The sequence below is a fragment of the Salvelinus sp. IW2-2015 genome, linkage group LG26 (genome assembly GCF_002910315.2).
Source record: "Salvelinus sp. IW2-2015 linkage group LG26, ASM291031v2, whole genome shotgun sequence".
Classification (NCBI taxonomy): domain Eukaryota; kingdom Metazoa; phylum Chordata; class Actinopteri; order Salmoniformes; family Salmonidae; genus Salvelinus; species Salvelinus sp. IW2-2015.
In genome coordinates this window covers 44,384,256-44,402,704 of record NC_036866.1, presented here as the reverse complement: position 1 = coordinate 44,402,704, position 18,449 = coordinate 44,384,256, and the positions used below count along the sequence as shown (strand labels likewise).

General features: G+C 43.1%; 1 protein-coding gene across 4 annotated transcripts in view; it reads right to left on the bottom strand.

The window, feature by feature from the left end:
* The window catches only part of LOC111952867 (kinesin-like protein KIF21A), a 63,611-nt gene extending 47,938 nt beyond the window's left edge, over positions 1–15,673 (bottom strand). For all 4 annotated transcript variants that reach the window (XM_023971824.2, XM_023971826.2, XM_070435312.1 and 1 more), the window contains 3 exon segments: positions 1,416–1,598; positions 2,833–3,055; positions 15,313–15,673. In XM_023971824.2, the coding sequence (XP_023827592.1) occupies positions 1,416–1,598; positions 2,833–3,055; positions 15,313–15,356 (450 nt within the window). In that variant the 5' untranslated portion in view covers positions 15,357–15,673.
* Between the last annotated feature and the right edge of the window lie 2,776 nt (positions 15,674–18,449).

Below are 18,449 nucleotides of genomic sequence, written 5' to 3'. Positions count from 1 at the left end.
CAGCTTGGAAAATTCCAGAAAATGATGTGATGGCTTTAGAAGATTCTGATAGGCTAATTAACATAATTTGAGTCAATTGGAGGTGTACCTGTGGATGTATTTCAAGGCCTACCTTCAAACTCAGTGCCTMTTTGCTTGACATCATGGAAAAATCTAAAGAAATAAGACCTCAGAAAATAAATTGTAGACCTCCACAAGTCTGGTTCATCCTTGGGAGCAATTTCCAAACGCCTGAAGGTACCACGTTCATCTGTACAAACAATAGTAGCAAGTATAAACACCATGGGACAACACAGCCGTCATACCGCTGAGGAAGGAGACGCGTTCTGTCTCCTAGAGATGGACGTACTTTGGTGCGAAAAAGTACAAATCAATCCAGAACAACAGCAAAGGACCTTGTGAAGATGCTGGAGAAAACAGGTACAAAAGTATCTATATCCACAGTAAAACGAGTCCTATATCGACATAACCTGAAAGGCCGCTCAACAAGGAAGAAGCCACTGCTCCAAAACCACATAAAAAGCCAGAATATGGTTGCAACTGCACACGGGGACAAAGATCGTACTTTTTGGAGAAATGTCCTCTGGTTTGATGAAACAAAAATTGAACTGTTTGGCCATCATTATGTTTGGAGAAAAAAGGTGGAGGCTTGCAAGCCGAAGAACACCATCCCAACCGTGAAGCACGGGGGTGGCAGCATCATGTTGTGGGGGTGCTTTGCTGCAGGAGGGACTGGTGCACTTCACAAAATAGATGGCATCATGAGGCAGGACAATTATGTGGATATATTGAAGACATCAGTCAGGAAGTTAAAGCTTGGTTGCAAATGGGGCTTCCAAATGGACAATGACCCCAAGCATATTTCCAAAGTTGTGGCAAAATGCCTTAAGGACAACGAAGTTAAGGTATTGGAGTGGCCATCACAAAGCCCGGACCTCAATCCTATAGAACATTTGTGGGAAGAACTGAAAAAGCGTGTGTGAGCAAGGAGGCCTACAAACCTGACCCAGTTCACACCAGCTCTGCCAGGAGGAATGGGCCAAAATTCACCCAAATGATTGTGGAAGGTTGTGCGAAGGCTACCGAAACGTTTGACACCAAGTTAAACAATTTAAAGGCAATGCTTCCAAATACTAATTGAGTGTATGTAAACTTCTAACCCACTGGGAATGTGATGAAAGAAATAAAAGCTGAAATAAGTAATTCTCTCTACTATTATTCTGACATTTCACATCTTAAATAAAGTGGTGATCCAAACTGATCTAAGACAGGGAATTTTTACTAGGATTAAATGTCAGGAATTGTGAAAAACTGAGTTTAAATGTATTTGTTTAAGGTGTATGTAAACTTCCGACTTCAACTGTATATTCCCTGCCCACGTCTCTGTGTCTCCTTTCTGACGCCGTAGTCCATACCTCCAGGAACTGTGCGTTGATCTTGAACTCGGGCATGGGACATCCCTGCTCTTTAGCAGCCTGCTGGCGCTGCTCGATGCCCCTGAAGAGGTGGGTGACTGCCCGGGGAATAATGCCCAGCTCCTCCTCCCCGATGTTCACATCAAACCCTGTACCCATGGTGTATGTCTTACCTGACCCCGTCTATAGGAGGAGGAAGAGGAGGATGATAAGACAGCGGTAGAGAGGAAAGATGAAGAGAAGGGTGAGAGGGAGATAGGATAAAGCGAGGAGGATGAAGAGGGGGAAAAAGATAAGGATTAGTAAAGGATGGGGTGGGGATGAGTAAGGAGGAGAGAGAGAGAGATAACAAGTTTAATTTATTTCACATAATTAATTTATTTAAGTTTTATTTACATCTGTTGTGTTTGTATCCAAGTGAAAAGAACCCTCTGATTCTGTTTACTGGGTCAGACTGTGGGGAAAGTGTTTAAGCTGGATTAGTCCATCCCAGTACAGACTAGACAGACACATATTCTACCAAATGTCCTCTACAGTCTGAGTAAATACACAGGGACAAACTGAGCTGAGCTTGGTCAACCACTGTAGCTACTGTACATACAGTATGGATGACAGACAAATAGGTCACCATCACTGCAGGAATGGAAGGGGGAAGATGAGCTCATATAAAAAAATGTATGGATATCTTAGATGTGTGTATGCCTACTTAACCGCATCACTTAAGACCCCACACCATGTAAATCCCCCTCCCATCAAACAGACTGAGTTCTAGACAGCCCCTACTATTGGAGAAAAAGGCTCAGTCGCCAAGGCAACCGGGGTGGAGGGGAGAGAAGCCCAAACGTCAATGTAATTTCCATTGCTACAGAGTCTGACTGACAGGAAAAAGAAAGAGGCAGCTTGAGAAGAGTATGAATTGTTTAATTGGTAGGAAACGAGAGGGAGAGGGGGGTTGCTTTGGTGGTGTTACTATACATAGATTAGTGCTTTATGATGGTTTGCAATGTCAGAAGCACCGCCAGTACTCTCAGAAACCTTTTGTAAAAACTATACAGGCACTCCAAGAGCTAATAAGTATTGGAGGGGGTCAGTGAGTTATCAGGACCTCACAAACACATGTGGAAGGCAGGATTATGATATCAGTTCAGTCTTTGACTCGTGATCCAACATAAGCTTTTGCATTACACAAATAACCCCAATAACTAATAACTAGGGGAATATGGGACAACTGCTATAGCCTACTGCTATAGCCCAGAGTTGTTCCTGRCCACATGACCTGACCAAGAAAACCCCCTGGCCTATGGAAATATCAACACGTTACACAAAAATATCCCCCCAAAGGACCAAACGGCCATGCAGTCAGAACAATCAACCAAGATCAGTTGAGACGTCTTTGAGGGCCATCATGTCGACTTGCCTGGCCGTAGGCAAAGATGGTGGCGTTGTATCCTTCGAAGCAGCCCTCGATCAGTTTCTCAGTGCAGTCAGCATAGATGCTGTCCTGACAGGAGTCCATGTCGAACACATAGTCGTATGTAAACGCCTTGTCTTTACCCAGCATCACCTGGGGCTCCCCCGGGGTCACAAACGTACAGATGTGACATCCCTCAATCTTCTCCCGGGCCAGTTGAGGACGAATCCTGGTGGGGGGGGGGGGGGGGGGGGGGGGGGGGGGGGGGGGGGGGGGGAGGAGAGAGAGGAGAGAGAGCGAGAGAGAGAAATGTCACCTTCAACAAAAGCTAAACATACTGTAATTGGCTTAACCTATGTAAACATAATGTTGTTTTTAGTCTGCACATTTTTGTGTGTGTTAAGTGTTCAATATGTACAGTAACATTCCCCACTGTTGATCTAAGTTTTTGTACTATTAAATGGACTCTTCAAACAAGGAGTTAACAAAGGCATTAACTTCCCTTACAAGCCTGTTGTCACGTTCCTGACCTGTTTTCTGTTAGTTTTGTATGTGTTAGTTGGTCAGGACGTGAGTTTGGGTGGGCAGTCTATGTTTTCTGTTTCTATGTTGGTGAATGGGTACCTAATATGGTTCTCAATTAGAGGCAGGTGGTTTTCATCTCCTCTGATTGAGAATCATATTAAGGTAGGTAGTTTCACAGTGTTTGTTTGTGGGTGGTTGTCTCCTGTGTCTGTGTCTATGTTGCACCATACGGGACTGTTTTCGGTTTGTTTGTTCGTTTCGTTTTATGTAGTCATTTTCCTGTTCGTGCGTTCTTCGAGTCACATGTAAGTTCTTACGTTCAGGTTTGTCTACTCCGTTTGTTGTTTTTGTTTAGATTCAAGTGAAGTTCGTGTTTGTCGTCTTTACTAAATAAATCATGTCWWATCGCAACGCTGCATTTTGGTTTAATCCCTRCTCCTCCTCTTCGGATGAAGAGGAAGAGGAACACCGTTACACCTGTAAAAACATCAGTCTAGCAACTAGAGGTCGACCGATTAATCGGCATGTCCGATTAATTAGGGCCGATTTCAAGTTTTCATACCAATCGGTAATCGGCATTTTTGGAAGCTGATTATGGCCAACTACATTRCACTCCACGAGGAGACTGCGTGGCAGGCTGATTACCTGTTACGTGAGTGCAGCAAGGAGTCAAGGTAAGTTACTAGCTAGCATTAAACTTATCTTATAAAAAACGATCAATCTTAACATAATCACTAGTTAACTACAAATTGGTTGATGATATTACTAGTTTAACTACCTTGTCCTGCGTTGCAAATAATCGATGCGGTGCCTGTTAATTTGTCATTGAATCACAGCCTACTTCGCCAAACTGGTGATTTAACAAGCATATTCGCAAAAAAAATCACTGTCGTTGCACCAATGTGTACCTAACCATAAACATCAATTCCTTTCTTAAAATCAATATACAAGTATATCTTTTTAAACCTGCATATTTAGTTAATATTGCCTGCTAACATGAATTTATTTTAACTAGGGAAATTGTGTCACTTTTCTTGCGTTCTGTGCAAGCAGACTCAGGGTATATGCAGCAGTTTGGGCCGCCTGGCTCGTTGCGAACTGTGTGAAGACCATTTCTTCCTAACAAAGACCGTAATTAATTTGCCAGAATTTTACATAATTATGACATAACATTGAAGGTTGTGCAATGTAACAGCAATATTAAGAATTATGGATGCCACCCGTTCGATAAAATACGTAACGATTCCGTATTTCACTGAAAGAATAAACGTTTTGTTTTCGAAATGATAGGTTCTGGATTTGATCATATTAATGACCTAAGGCTCGTATTTCTGTGTTATCATATTACAATTAAGTCTATGATTTGATAGAGCAGTGGTAAGCACTTTACTGCGTTTGCCAGCAGCTCTTCGCTCTGCTTCAAGCATTGCGCTGTTTATGACTTCAAGCCTATCAACTCCCGAGATTAGGCTGGCAATACTAAAGTACCTATTAGAACATCCAATAGTCAAAGGTATATGAAATACAAATGGTATAGAGAGAAATAGTCCTATAATAACTACAACCTAAAACTTCTTACCTGGGAATATTGAAGACTCATGTTAAAAGGAACCACCAGATTTCATATGTTCTCATGTTCTGAGCAAGGAACTTAAACGTTAGCTTTTTTACATGGCACATATTGCACTTTTAATTTCTTCTCCAACACTTTGTTTTTGCATTATTTAAACCAAATTGAACATGTYTCATTATTTATTTGAGACTAAATAGATTTTATTGATGTATTATATTAAGTTAAAATAAGTGTTCATTGTTCATTCAGTATTGTTGTAATTGTCATTACTACAAACATATATATAAAAATCGACTGATTAATCGTTTTTTTGGTCCTCCAATAATCGGTATCGGAAAAATCATAATCGGTCGACCTCTACTAGCAACAGGAGGTATACAGTAGTCGGTAGTTCATAGGTCTCGTCCTTACGCTACCCTGAATCTCTGACCCAATACTCTGCCCCATAAAACCAGCTAGCTGGCTTCATATGTATTTGTATGTGTATGTCCGTGTGTGTGGGGAGTACGAATGTGAGCTAGAGACGCACTAAGCTCCAATGCTGAATGTCAGTAATGCCCTCCTGATAGCTGGCCAACTAAAAGCTGGCCCTGGATAATTTAGCCTGGTGTAGAAGTGAGAGAGAAAGAAAATGCTGGGCATATACCGGTGGGGAAATTCCCCCCGGACCCCCTCGAAGTAAATGCTTTTTATCAGAGCAATCATCACTTAAATAGCTGGTTTCAGAGCATTTCTGAGTCTRGTTGAGGAACTGAATACGCCCCAACCTGCTGTCTATCCCTGCACCCCCACCATCACCACCTCCACTCCCTGCCGCTTCTCCACCACCACTGCACTCTCTCCATAAATCATTAAGGTTCTGTGCGTATCGAGGGAGAAGATAGAGGGAGGAGAGGTGGGGGTGAAAGGCTTCTTTATGCACATTTCTGCAGAAGGGAAGGGAAGAATAAGGCAGAAGAAACCTTCAAACACAAATACAACACTCAGCACCGATGCTGCAACAGGGCAGTCCAGTTTCAMATTTTTGTTGTCCTTTAGGGAAGAACAAAGTGCAATAGACTAGTGTGCAAGGAGACCAGTGGGCCTGGGCTAGAGGCACAGTGGGCCTGGGCTAGTTTGTTCATCACGTAGCATGTGATAGATCTGGTTAGCTCCCTGAGCAGTCAGCTTTCTATTCTAACAACCATTCTCAGATTACAATCACTGGGACAGACACCTTCAGAAACACCTCTACACAGAGTGAGAGCACAGATGGGGAATACTGTCTGAAGGGGCTCAGAGGAGTTCTACTGTGTGTCTCACACACAAACACGTCCTTGCATGCCCACACACATGTATGAGACAGTGCCAGTATGTGTAGTATCACCAGAGCCAAGCTTTGGTCCAAGCTTTGATCCTAGACAAAGACCTGCAACCATGTAGTTTTATTCACTATGAAGGGATACTGGGGTTCCTGAAACTGAGCTCTGGTCAATCCTAACTATAGTGTTTACCAATAACAGTTCTAAATGTACACCTTCACAGTTTAAACATTTAGTTTAAAATACTTAATTTAAGTGTTTGTGGAGGACAGTGTCTGCTGTCTAACAGTCTGCAGTGAAGGCCTCCCGTACTGTTCTTTGTGTTGCGCTGGGTGACTTTAAAAGAAGGGAAGAGGTTGCCATGGATACTGGTAATGGAAGTGGCAGTTAAAGGAATAATACTAAGCAGGATATCATGATGCCAATGAGCCAGTTAACCAGTCTAAGTGATGTGTCCCAAATGGCACCGTATTTCCTATATAGTGCACTACTTTTGACTATGGGCTCTGGTCAAAAGTCCTGCACTATATGGTGCCATTTGGGACACAGCTTAAATTACGCCAACCAAAGGGAGACAGGAGACAGACATCCTCAGCATCATCCTTTACATGCATTTTTAGTATGGCTCTAATAGCTATTACAGAGCTGAGCGTATACTTGACTATGAGTACACTTGACTAAGTATGTGTTAATTATGAGTGACATTTCAAAGCAACAACAAGGGGACAGAATAGTAGGGCAGGCCAAAGCTTATGTTTCAGTCTTGGTGAAACGATAGGCCCTACAGTGCAACCCATGGTAACCCCTGTTCTCCAACAAACACAGTATAATCTCTCCATAGCAAGTCTAGTTCTATGAATCCCTCTTAATCCTACGTTCACCACCTGTAGTATGTTGACATCAACSTTGCCGTTTTAGCAACACATCCCAAACGTAACGGCAATGCTCAATATATAATCCCAAACACACTAGAGCGAGAGAATTAAGAAAGTGACTTTGAAATAGTGAGATACTGTACATACAGAATTTTTCTTCTTCTGGCTCTATASTACAAAAGATTGGATTTGAAATCAAACAATGACCATGAGGTTAAAATGCAGACTGACAGTATCATCCATACTAGGGAAACATTTTAGAAATCACAGCACTTTTTATACATAGTTCCCCCCATTTTAGTGGACCGAAAGTATTGGGACAAATACATGTATGTGTAATAAAGTAGTAAAAAGTGAAGTMTTTGCTCCCATATTCATAGCACGCTTCACTGKCCCAGTAAAATGTCTCAAAACCTATCATTTTCTCCAGAATTAACACCCTGAGAGGACGTTGTTTACCTTGTTGCCATAGAAGTATGGGTTGCCAAGGGAAACCRCTCAGGGATTTCACCATGAGGCCAATGGTGACTTTAAAAGAGTTACAGAGTTTAATGGCTGTGATAGGTGAAAACTGAGGATGGATCAACAACATTGTAGTTACTCCACAATACTAAGTCGAAAGAGCACAGCAAAARGAGCATGGCAATCAACGATGGTTGCATGTCACGGGCCGTGGAAGCCGAAGACAGCAGCCTGCCGCAAAGTAGCCTACACTCCCAATGAGAGGCCCGGAGCGGATACCAGCAACGAATAGTTTCGCCGCCCTGGAGCTTGATCTTCCTGCACCTTCGTCGCTGGGGGCACCTGTGTCTATTGTGCCTACTCCTACTCCTACGATTTTGATGTCGGCAACCTTCCGTCCCTGCTCTGGATCGAGCGGGGCTTCTCCATCTGTCGGAGGTCTGCACCATCCTGGGAAGCGTGGGAGTGTGCCCATTTCCTCAACCTTTTCGCCAGCCGTGATTTTGGCCAGCTCCATGTTAAGAAGTGTGACTGTTCCTGGTGCAAAAACAATGTCCTACCCCGGAACTAGAGTAAATGACATTACTAAGCTGCTCCCGAATGTATTACGCCAGGACATGGACATCGATTATATCGTAGTCCATGTTGGTTTTAATGATATTATGAAGGGCAGCTCTGAAGAGACACTAATAAAAGACCCATCATATCTGGCCCTGTGCCCTCTCTGAATCGTGGCATTGAACGCTTTAGCGAGATTCTCTCTCTTCACAACTGGCTACGTGAAAATTGCAGCTCAATGGGTGTAACTTTTGTTGACAATTTCGATACCTTTTGGAAACTAAACGCGTTTTATAAGGAAGATGAAATCCACCCAAATCATTTGGGTTTCTGGATCCTTTCACAGCATTATAAGGCTGCGTTGAGACAATGACTTATCAATGGCCCAAGCCCATCTCAGTTAATCCATATAATTGTGTTGCTGATGTCACACCCTGATCTGTTTCACCTGTCTTTGTGATTATCTCCACCCCTCTCCAGGTGTCGCCCATCTTCCCCATTATCCCCTGTGTATTTATACCTGTGTTCTCTGTTGCCAGTTCGTTTTGTTTCATCAAGCCTACCAGCGTTTTTCCCCTCTGTCCTGTCTCGCGATTGCTCCTGTTTTCTAGTTGTTTTCCCAGTTTTTACCTTTTCTGCTTGCCCTGAGCCTGCCTGCCGTCCTGTACCTTTGCCCCACCTATCCAGATTACTGACCCCTGCCTGCCCTGCACCTGTCTTTTGCATGCCCCTGTCGGATGAATAAACTGTTGTTAATTCGACGTTGTCTGCATCTGGGTCTTAGCTTAAAACGTGATAGCGGAGTCATCATAACGCTTTAGCAAATGTACATTATACCAGGGGCATTGGTAGACACAATGTAAGTAACCTAATTTATGTCCCTCTAACTGCCCTGAATGCCTCTGCTGATCTTACAGCTACTGTATGCAGCAATCATGTGTCTATGAACCAGATTTATGCTGTTAGCACTGAGGCAGTGTGCCCTAGGATCAAATCCCCGAGCTGACAAGGTCAAAATCTGTCATTCTGTCCCTGAGCAAGGCAGTTAACCCACTGTTCCCCGGTCGCTGAAGATGTCGATTATGGCAGCCTTCCGCACCTCTCTAATTCAGAGGCGTTGGGTTAAATGCGGAAGACACATTTCAGTTGAATGCATTCAGTAGTACAACTGACTAGGTATCCCCCTTTTCCCTTTCCATAATAGAACGTCCACTGTGTGCAGGTCACCCTGCACTAACATAAATAACATAAGAATATCTACTTCTGCTAAGCTTCCTAGTAGCGCAATGAAAACAAGCAAGCATTGCAGAAAAGTGGTTCAAAATAGCCTGTTAACTGCTAGTAACAGATAACATTCGTATTGTGACTATCTCTGAAACTCACTGAGGCAATAACTTTGATGATACAGTGGTAGCTATACAAGGTTATAACATTTACAGAAAATACAGAAATGCCAGTGGTGTAGGTGTTTATATTCAGAACAACATTCCTGTAAAGATTAGAGAGGATCTCATGTTAAATACTGTTGAAGTAATATGGCTACAGGTTCATCTGCCTCCCCTAATGCCCATTCTTGCGGGAAGCTGCTATAGACCACCAAGTGCTAACAGTCAGTATCTGGATAACATGTGTGAAATGCTTGATAATGTATGTGATATCAACAGAGGTATATTTTCTGTGTGATTTAAATTTGAACTGGCTTTCATCAAGCTGCCCACTCAAGAAAAAGCTTCAAACTGTAACCAGTGCCTGCAACCTGGTTCAGATTATCCGTCAACCTACCAGGGTAGTTACAAACACAGCAATGAAATCATCAACGTGTATTGATCACATGTTTACTAATGCTGCAGAAATGTGCTTGAAAGCAGAATCCAGATTCATCGGATGTATTGATCACAATATCGTAGCCCTATCTAGCAAAACCAAAGTTCCAAAGGCTGGGCCTAATATAGTGTACAAGATGTTAAACAATAAGTTTTGTAGTGATTCATATGTTGTTGATGTAAAGAATATTTGCTGGTCTGTGGTGTGTAATGAGGAGCAAACAGACGCTGCACTTGACACATTTATGAAATTGCTTATCCCAGTTACTAATAAGCATGCACTCATTAAGAACATGACTGTAAAAACTGTTAAATCCTCGTGGATTGATGAGACATTTTAAAATGGTATGGTTGTGAGGGATGAGGCAAAAGGAATGGCAAATAAGTCTGGCTGCACAAGCGATTGGTAAACATACTGCAAATTGAGAAATCATGAGACTAAACTGAATAAAAAGAAGAAACTACACTATGAAACAAAGATAAACGACATAAATAATGATAGAAAAAAGCTTTGGAGCAACTTCAATGACATTTTGGGGAAAAAGGCAAACTCAGCTCCATCATTCATTGAATCAGATGGCTCATTCATTACAAAACCGACTGACATTGCCAACTAATGATTTTTTCATTGGAAAGATTATCAAACTTAGGCATGACATGCCTGCAACAAACACTGATACTACACATCCAAGTATATCTGACCAAATTATGAAAGACAAGAATTTTTGTAATTTTTTGCAAATATATAAATAAAATGCAAATATTATTTGTACTACATACTTAGAGCTACTTATGGTCACTTTAGTTCAGAGAGAGGAGGGAGGGATGGGGGAAAGAGAAACAATGACAGAGAAGAGAAAGAGAGAGAGGGGGTGAGCAAGAGAGAAAGAAAGAGACAAAATTAGCAAAATGTTTGCATGGGTGTGGTGTACACATGCCAACCAATGTACTGTATAATTACCCAAATTGTGTTTTTCTTGCATTCTAAGTACAATTCAACAACAGTAGGAGGGTCTCCATTCTGTGCCATAAACATGTCCGCAATCGCAAAGTTTTCCTATTGGGTGGATGCGTCTGGGACTGGCAGAATGCGCTGACACCTCAGAGGGCATGATACAGATAACTGAGTTCTTCCAGAAATGCAGTGGTGGGAGACAGTCTATTTTGGGGAATGTTCAGTTTAAGTGTAGGCTATGTGCTGCCTCGGGGAAAAAATAGCCTTCAGTCCAGAAAGTGGGTCCTCATATACGAACACTTCACAGTGTTTCACTTCAGTTACAGGAGATTTGAACTTAAAGGAAAGGACTATAATTAGGCCTACATTACATATCAAAATTATAGGACTGGACTATATCATGTGCGTCACAAACCAGCATACGCGTACTGCTAATGCGACACCAGAAACAATACAACTTAGTGGTCTCATTCAAAGATACCAGGACTGAGGTATTTACTGTGGGTGAGGGGAGTAACACAATATACCCACCCACACACATCCGTCCAGATACATTACATGATTAAAAGTATGTGCTCGTCGAACATCTCATTCCAAAATCATGGACATTAATATGTCATTTTTCCCCCTTTGCTGCTATAAGACCCTCCACTCTTCTAGGAAGGCTTTCCACTAGATGTTGGAACATTGCTGCTGGGACTTGCTTCCATTCAGCCACAAGAGCATTAGTGAGGTCGGGCACTGATGTTGGGCAATGATGCCTGGCTCGCAGTCGGCATTCCAATTTATACCAAAGGCGTTCGATTGGGTTGAGGGCAGGGCTCTGTGCAAGCCAGTCAAGTTCTTAACGAACCATTTCTGTATGGACCTCGTTTTGTGCACGTGGGCATTGTCAGGCTGAAACAGGAAAGGGCCTTCCCCAAACTGTAGCCACAAAGTTGGAAGCGCAGAATCGTCTTGAATGTCATTGTATGCTGTAGCGTTAAGATTTTCCTTCACTGGAACTAAGTGGGCCTAGCACGAACCACGAAAAACAGGTTCATACACCTGTCAGCAACGGGTGTGGCTGAAATATCCAAATCCACTCATTTGAAGGGGTGTCCACATACTTTTGTACATAAAGCTGGAGTGAAGCAAGTTGTCCTGATTTTCTTGACTTACATATTGACACTGAAACTGCCCTATACTGCTGCAGCAACTATAGGCTAATATTGTTAGTATTTGTTTAATTAAAAAAATCTGAAAATACAGAAAAATAATACTAATAACAGAGGACTCATATGTACACATGCACCCACACACACACAAAATGGGGAGCCTGGGTCATATGTATAAATGCACCTACACACACAATGGAGCCTGGGTCAAATGTACACATGCACCTACACACACACACACACACACACAAGATGGAGCCTGGGTCATATGTACACATGCACCTACACACACACGATGGAGCCTGGGTCATATGTACACATGCACCTACAGTGCCTTGCGAAAGTAATCACCCCCTTGGCATTTTTCCTATTTTGTTGCCTTACAACCTGCAATTAAAATAGATTTTTTTTGGGGGGGGGGGTTGTATCATTTGACTTACTCAACATGCCTACCACTTTGAAGATGCAAAATATTTATTAATTGTGAAACAAATTAGGAATTAGACAAAAAAAAAGGAAACTCGAGCGTGTATAACTCTTCACCCCCCCAAAGTTAATACTTTGTTGAGCCACCTTTTGCAGCAATTACAGCTGCAAGTCTTTTGGGATATGTCTCTATATGCCTGGCACATCTAGCCACTGGGATTTTTGCCCATTCTTCAAGGCAAAACTGTTTCAGCTCCTTCAAGTTGGATGGGTTCCTGCTGGTGTACAGCAATCTCACACTCAATTGGATTGAGGTCTGGGCTTTGACTAGGCAATTCCAAGACATTTAAAATGTTTCCCCTTAAATCACTCGAGTGTTGCTTTGGCAGTATGCTTAGGGTCATTGTCCTGCTGGAAGGTGAACCTCCATCCCAGTCTTAAATCTCTGGAAGACTGAAACAGGTTTCCCTCAATAATTTCCCTGTATTTAGCGCCATCCATCATTCCTTCTATTCTGACCAGTTTCCCAGTCCCTGCCAATGAAAAACATCCCCACAGCATGATGCTGCCACCAACATGCTTCACTGTGGGAATGGTGTTCTCGGGGTGATGAGAGGTGTTGGGTTTGCGCCAGACATAGCGTTTTCCTTAATGGCCAAAAAGCTAAATTTTAGTCTCATCTGACCAGAGTTCCTTCTTCCATATGTTTGGGGAGTCTCCTACATGCCTTTTGGCAAACACCAAACATGTTTGCTTATTTCTTTCTKTAAGCAATGGCCACTCTTCTGTAAAGCCCAGCTCTGAGGAGTGTACGGCTTAAAGTGGTCCTATGGACACATACTCCAATCTCCGCTGTGGAGCTTTGCAGCTCCTTCATGGTTATCTTTGGTCTCTTTGTTGCCTCTTTGATTAATGCCCTCCTTGCCTGGTCCGTGAGGTTTGGTGGGCGGCCCTCTCTTGGCAGGTTTGTTGTGGTGGCATTTTCTTTCCATTTTTTAATAATAGATTTAAAATGGTGCTCCGTGGGATGTTCAAAGTTTTGGATATTAAAAAAAAAACAACCCTGATCTGTACTTATCCACAACTTTGTCCCTGACCTGTTTGGAGAGCTCCTTGGTCTTCATGGTGCCGCTTTCTTGGTGGTGCACCTTGCTTAGTGGTGGTGCACCTTGCTTAGTGGTGTTGCACCTTGCTTAGTGGTGGTGCACCTTGCTTAGTGGTGGTGCACCTTGCTTAGTGGTGGTGCACCTTGCTTAGTGGTGTTGCACCTTGCTTAATGGTGGTGCACCTTGCTTAGTGGTGTTGCAGACTCTGGGGCCTTTCAGAACAGGTGTATATATATATACTGAGATCATGTGACAGATTGCAGACAGGTGGACTTTATTTAACTAATTATGTGACCTCTGAAGGTAATTGGTTGCACCAGATCTTATTTAGGGGCTTCATAGCAAAGAGGGTCAATACATATGCACGCACCACTTTTCCGTTTTTATTTTTTAGCATTTTTTGAAACAAGTAAATACTTTTGAATACTTTTGCAAGGCACTGTACACACACACGATGGAGCCTGGGTCATATGTACACATGCACCTACACATGCGATGGAGCCTGGGTCAAAAGACTCTCAGTGATTTCTGATGGCTGGTTACTATGGAGACCGTGGTCGTAAAGTACCATAGAGTTAACAGTATCAGTCAGCTGGAGATAGGGCTAACTTCACAATATTCACACTTAATTACTGTGTGTGTGTGTGTGTGTGTGTGTGAGATAAAGAGAGAGAGACGGAGGCAGACAAACACAAAGTGAAAGAGAGGCTGGTACTATATTTGTGCCAAATTACCCATTGTGCCACTAGATATTTCTGTCAGTGTGCCACCTCAGCATGTGTCCTTGTAGGGAGCGGCCCTTATTCAGCAACAAAGATTTGTGATGACTCATTCATTCAACTGTCTTGATGTGAAAAAGACAAGCCTGTCTCGGGGACTAACAAAGGATTGTAGGATCCAATGATTAACACATTTGATAGCTTTAAGTATGAACAACATAATGCATTCTTTACTGCACTCTTTCTGTGGGCTTATGAGCTCAATAAGGCCATTGCAATGTTGTCTTCACTGTAAACAAAGAATCCATTTCACAGAAACAGCCAGAGCTCTCTAGCCTAGTAAACGGTTGGCGGTCTCTTCCTTGAAGACAGTCACTAAAAGCTCCTTTCATTGATCAACTATCGCTCAACTGTCTTCTTTTTTAAAGGATGCCCGAGACTTCGGGCACCGGGCCAAAGAGCTATAAATGCCAGATCTGTCTTTCCAACAGTTCCGCCGTTACAAAACAAGGCTGATATCATCCATTACTTGACCGGTGTGTGAGGAATTTGGGCGATGGCACTTGCCATTTGTGCACCCTGCAGTTTCTTCTTGGGGGGCGTGTGATGATGCTGCGTCATGCATGGATACAGTTTAGGGCCTAACACATTTCTTTAGTAATTCTGCGACACGCGAAACAGTAGCCTTGAGATTGTGGTTTATGTAAACTATCAACTGCAAATGTCTAAATTCATATTGTCCTACGCACAATAGATGCAGTGGTTTGAAGTAGCCTATAGTCTGCGTCCTCAAAGACCATMATTTCATATGGCAACAAATTTGACATCAAAATATAGACCTGTTGGTTACAAACGTATCACAATCTTTCTATGAAATCATAAAGCGCCTAGACTGGACAATGTGGCAAAAAAATGATGCAAGGCCTGAGACGAATCTATGTAATTGTACCGACAGTTCCATCTATGCAAATGAAAATCAATTAAAATGTAGGGCTTGAAGACTTACCTCAAAGCCACCCGGACAGAGCTTTCGTCCTGTCCCATCGACATGATTCCACGGTTGAGTGATTATCGATTGATAGAAGAACAAAGACGAGTGTAGGCTATCTATCCGTTTATTTTCATCCGACAAATTGGATGGAGATGAGTGCGCAGCTCCCGAGAGCAAGTTGTCTGAGCAACAGAGCAACTCACCTCGACTTCACTTCAGCCATATTTCAGATTATTATAATCATAACAGAGATGCTCAAAAAAATCCTGCGCCTGTTTGGTGCCCCCTTGCATTTCCAGCTAGAATGCATTCTTTGGCGGCATTCTGTTGGAGCGGCAATGCTGTTGCGTTTAGTCCAGTCGCTTTCAGGCTCTTTGGATGGGAGAGGGACACACGCCTCCCGCGCACACCGATTCTGCCCGAGTCGCAATGCGTCACCAAACCACGCCTTCTTCAACGGGCTCTGTCTGTGAAGGTTAAGAGTTGACATCACAATGCGCATGAAGCAGCCAGATGACTCTAAATTGACATCGAAATAGAATTTGACGTTTGAAGAAACGTGGATAAACGTCAGAATCGGTAAAAGTCAAATTGGTGAAACCGTGAGATCTAGTTGGATGGAGATCAATTTCGACATTTTGAAGAAGAAATTTAGTTGACCATTTGGTTTGAACAGAATTGGTTTTCCCCCCAACACACCCACACTTATACTGTAGGCTACACACAATGACATGGTTGAGAGAAATATCAGTTGGTATGTATTAGGCCCCATGTATTTGCAACTCTGTAGTCTTCGAATAAGTGCCCTTTCATTTCATTCTAGCCTATGAGATGCTTCTGGCTATCTTGGTGTACCTCTGAGGATTTCATGAGATTTACTTGACTTAAACTCATAGGCAGTTGACGAATGTCCTACATCTCCCTCTGTTCAGGACGTTTTTCCAGGTCACACCTGTTTAGTCCACACTCAGTCAATTCTGTGGGTGAATTACTTGATACACTTGAAGTCGGAAATGTACATACACCCTGGCAAAATACATTTAAACTCAGTTTCACAATTTCTGACATTTAATCCTAGTAAAAATTCCCTGTCGTAGGTCAGTTAGGATCACCACTTAATTTTAAGAATGTGAAATGTCAGAAAAATAGTAGAGAGAGTGATTTATTTCAGCTTTAATTTCTTACATCACATTCCTAGTGGGTCAGAAGTTTACATACACTCAATTAGTATTTGGTAGCACTGCCTTTAAATTGTTTAACATGGGTCAAACATTTCGGGTAGCCTTCCACAAGCTTCCCACAATAAGTTAGGTGAATTTTGGCCCATTCCTCCTGACAGAGCTGGTGTAACTGAGTAGTTTTGTTAGAACCTCCTTGCTCGCATACGCTGTTTGAGTTCTGCCCACACATTTTTATAGGATTGAGGTCAGGCTTTGTGATGGCCACTCAAATACCTTGACTTTGTTGTCCTTAATCCATTTTGCCACAACTTTGCCGTCCTTCACGTTTGGGATGGTGTTCTTCGGCTTGCAAGCACTCCCCTTTTTCCTCCAAACATAACGACATCATTATGGCCAAACAGTTCTATTTTTGTTTTCATCAGACCAGAGGACATTTCTCCAAAAAGTACGATCTTTATCCCCATGTGCAGTTGCAAACCGTAGTCTGGCTTTTTTATGGTGGTTTTGGAGCATTGGCTTCTTCTTGTGAGCGGCCTTTCAAGTTATGAAAATGTAGGACTCGTTTTACTGTGGATATAGATACTTTGCACCTGTTTCCTCCAGCATCTTCACAAGGTCTTTGCTGTTGTTCTGGGATTGATTCGCACTTTTCGCACCAAAGTATGTTACATATACATTTACATTTAGGTCATTTAGCAGACGCTCTTATCCAGAGCGACTTACAAATTGGTGCATTCACCTTATGATATCCAGTGGAACAACCACTTTTACAATAGTGCATCTAACTCTTTTAGGGGGGGTTAGAAGGATTACTTTATCCTATCCTAGGTATTCCTTAAAGAGGTGGGGTTTCAGGTGTCTCCGGAAGGTGGTGATTGACTCCGCTGACCTGGCGTCGTGAGGGAGTTTGTTCCACCATTGGGTGCCAGAGCAGCGAACAGTTTTGACTGGGCTGAGCGGGAACTGTACTTCCTCAGAGGTAGGGAGGCGAGCAGGCCAGAGGTGGATGAACGCAGTGCCCTTGTTTGGGTGTAGGGCCTGATCAGAGCCTGAAGGTACGGAGGTGCCGTTCCCTCACAGCTCCGTAGGCAAGCACCATGGTCTTGTAGCGGATGCGAGCTTCAACTGGAGCCAGTGGAGAGAGCGGAGGAGCGGGGTGACGTGAGAGAACTTGGGAAGGTTGAACACCAGACGGGCTGCGGCGTTCTGGATGAGTTGTAGGGGTTTAATGGCACAGGCAGGGAGCCCAGCCAACAGCGAGTTGCAGTAATCCAGACGGGAGATGACAAGTGCCTGGATTAGGACCTGCGCCGCTTCCTGTGTGAGGCAGGGTCGTACTCTGCGAATGTTGTAGAGCATGAACCTACAGGAACGGGTCACCGCTTGATGTTAGTTGAGAACGACAGGGTGTTGGTCCAGAGGAAAGGAGATGCGAACGACCAAGATAGGGTTAGGCTAAAGGCGTCTTAGGAGTCACTACTGGAGGGGAAATCACGAATGGAATGTTGAGTTCAATCGTGAGATAGGCGAGATCATGGAACGGGCAGTCCTTCCCCGGGAGGAAGAGCAGCTCCGTCTTGCCGAGGTTCAGCTTGAGATGTTCATCTCTAGGAGACATAACGTGTCTCCTTCCTGAGCGGTATGACGGCTACGTGGTCCCATGGTGTTTATACTTGCATATTATTGTTTGTACAGATGAACGTGTTACCTTCAGGCGTTTGGAAATTGCTCCCAAGGATGAACCAGGCTTGTGGGAGTTCTGCAATTCTTTTTCTGAAGTCTTGGCTGATTTCTTTTGATATTCCCATGATGTCAAGCAAGGGGCACTGAGTTTGAAGGTAGGCCTTGAAATACATCCACACGTACACCTCCAATTGACTCAAATAATGTCAATTAGCCTATCAGAAGCTTCTAAGCCATGACATAATTTTCTGGAATTTTCCAAGCTGTTTAAAGACATCTTAGTGTATG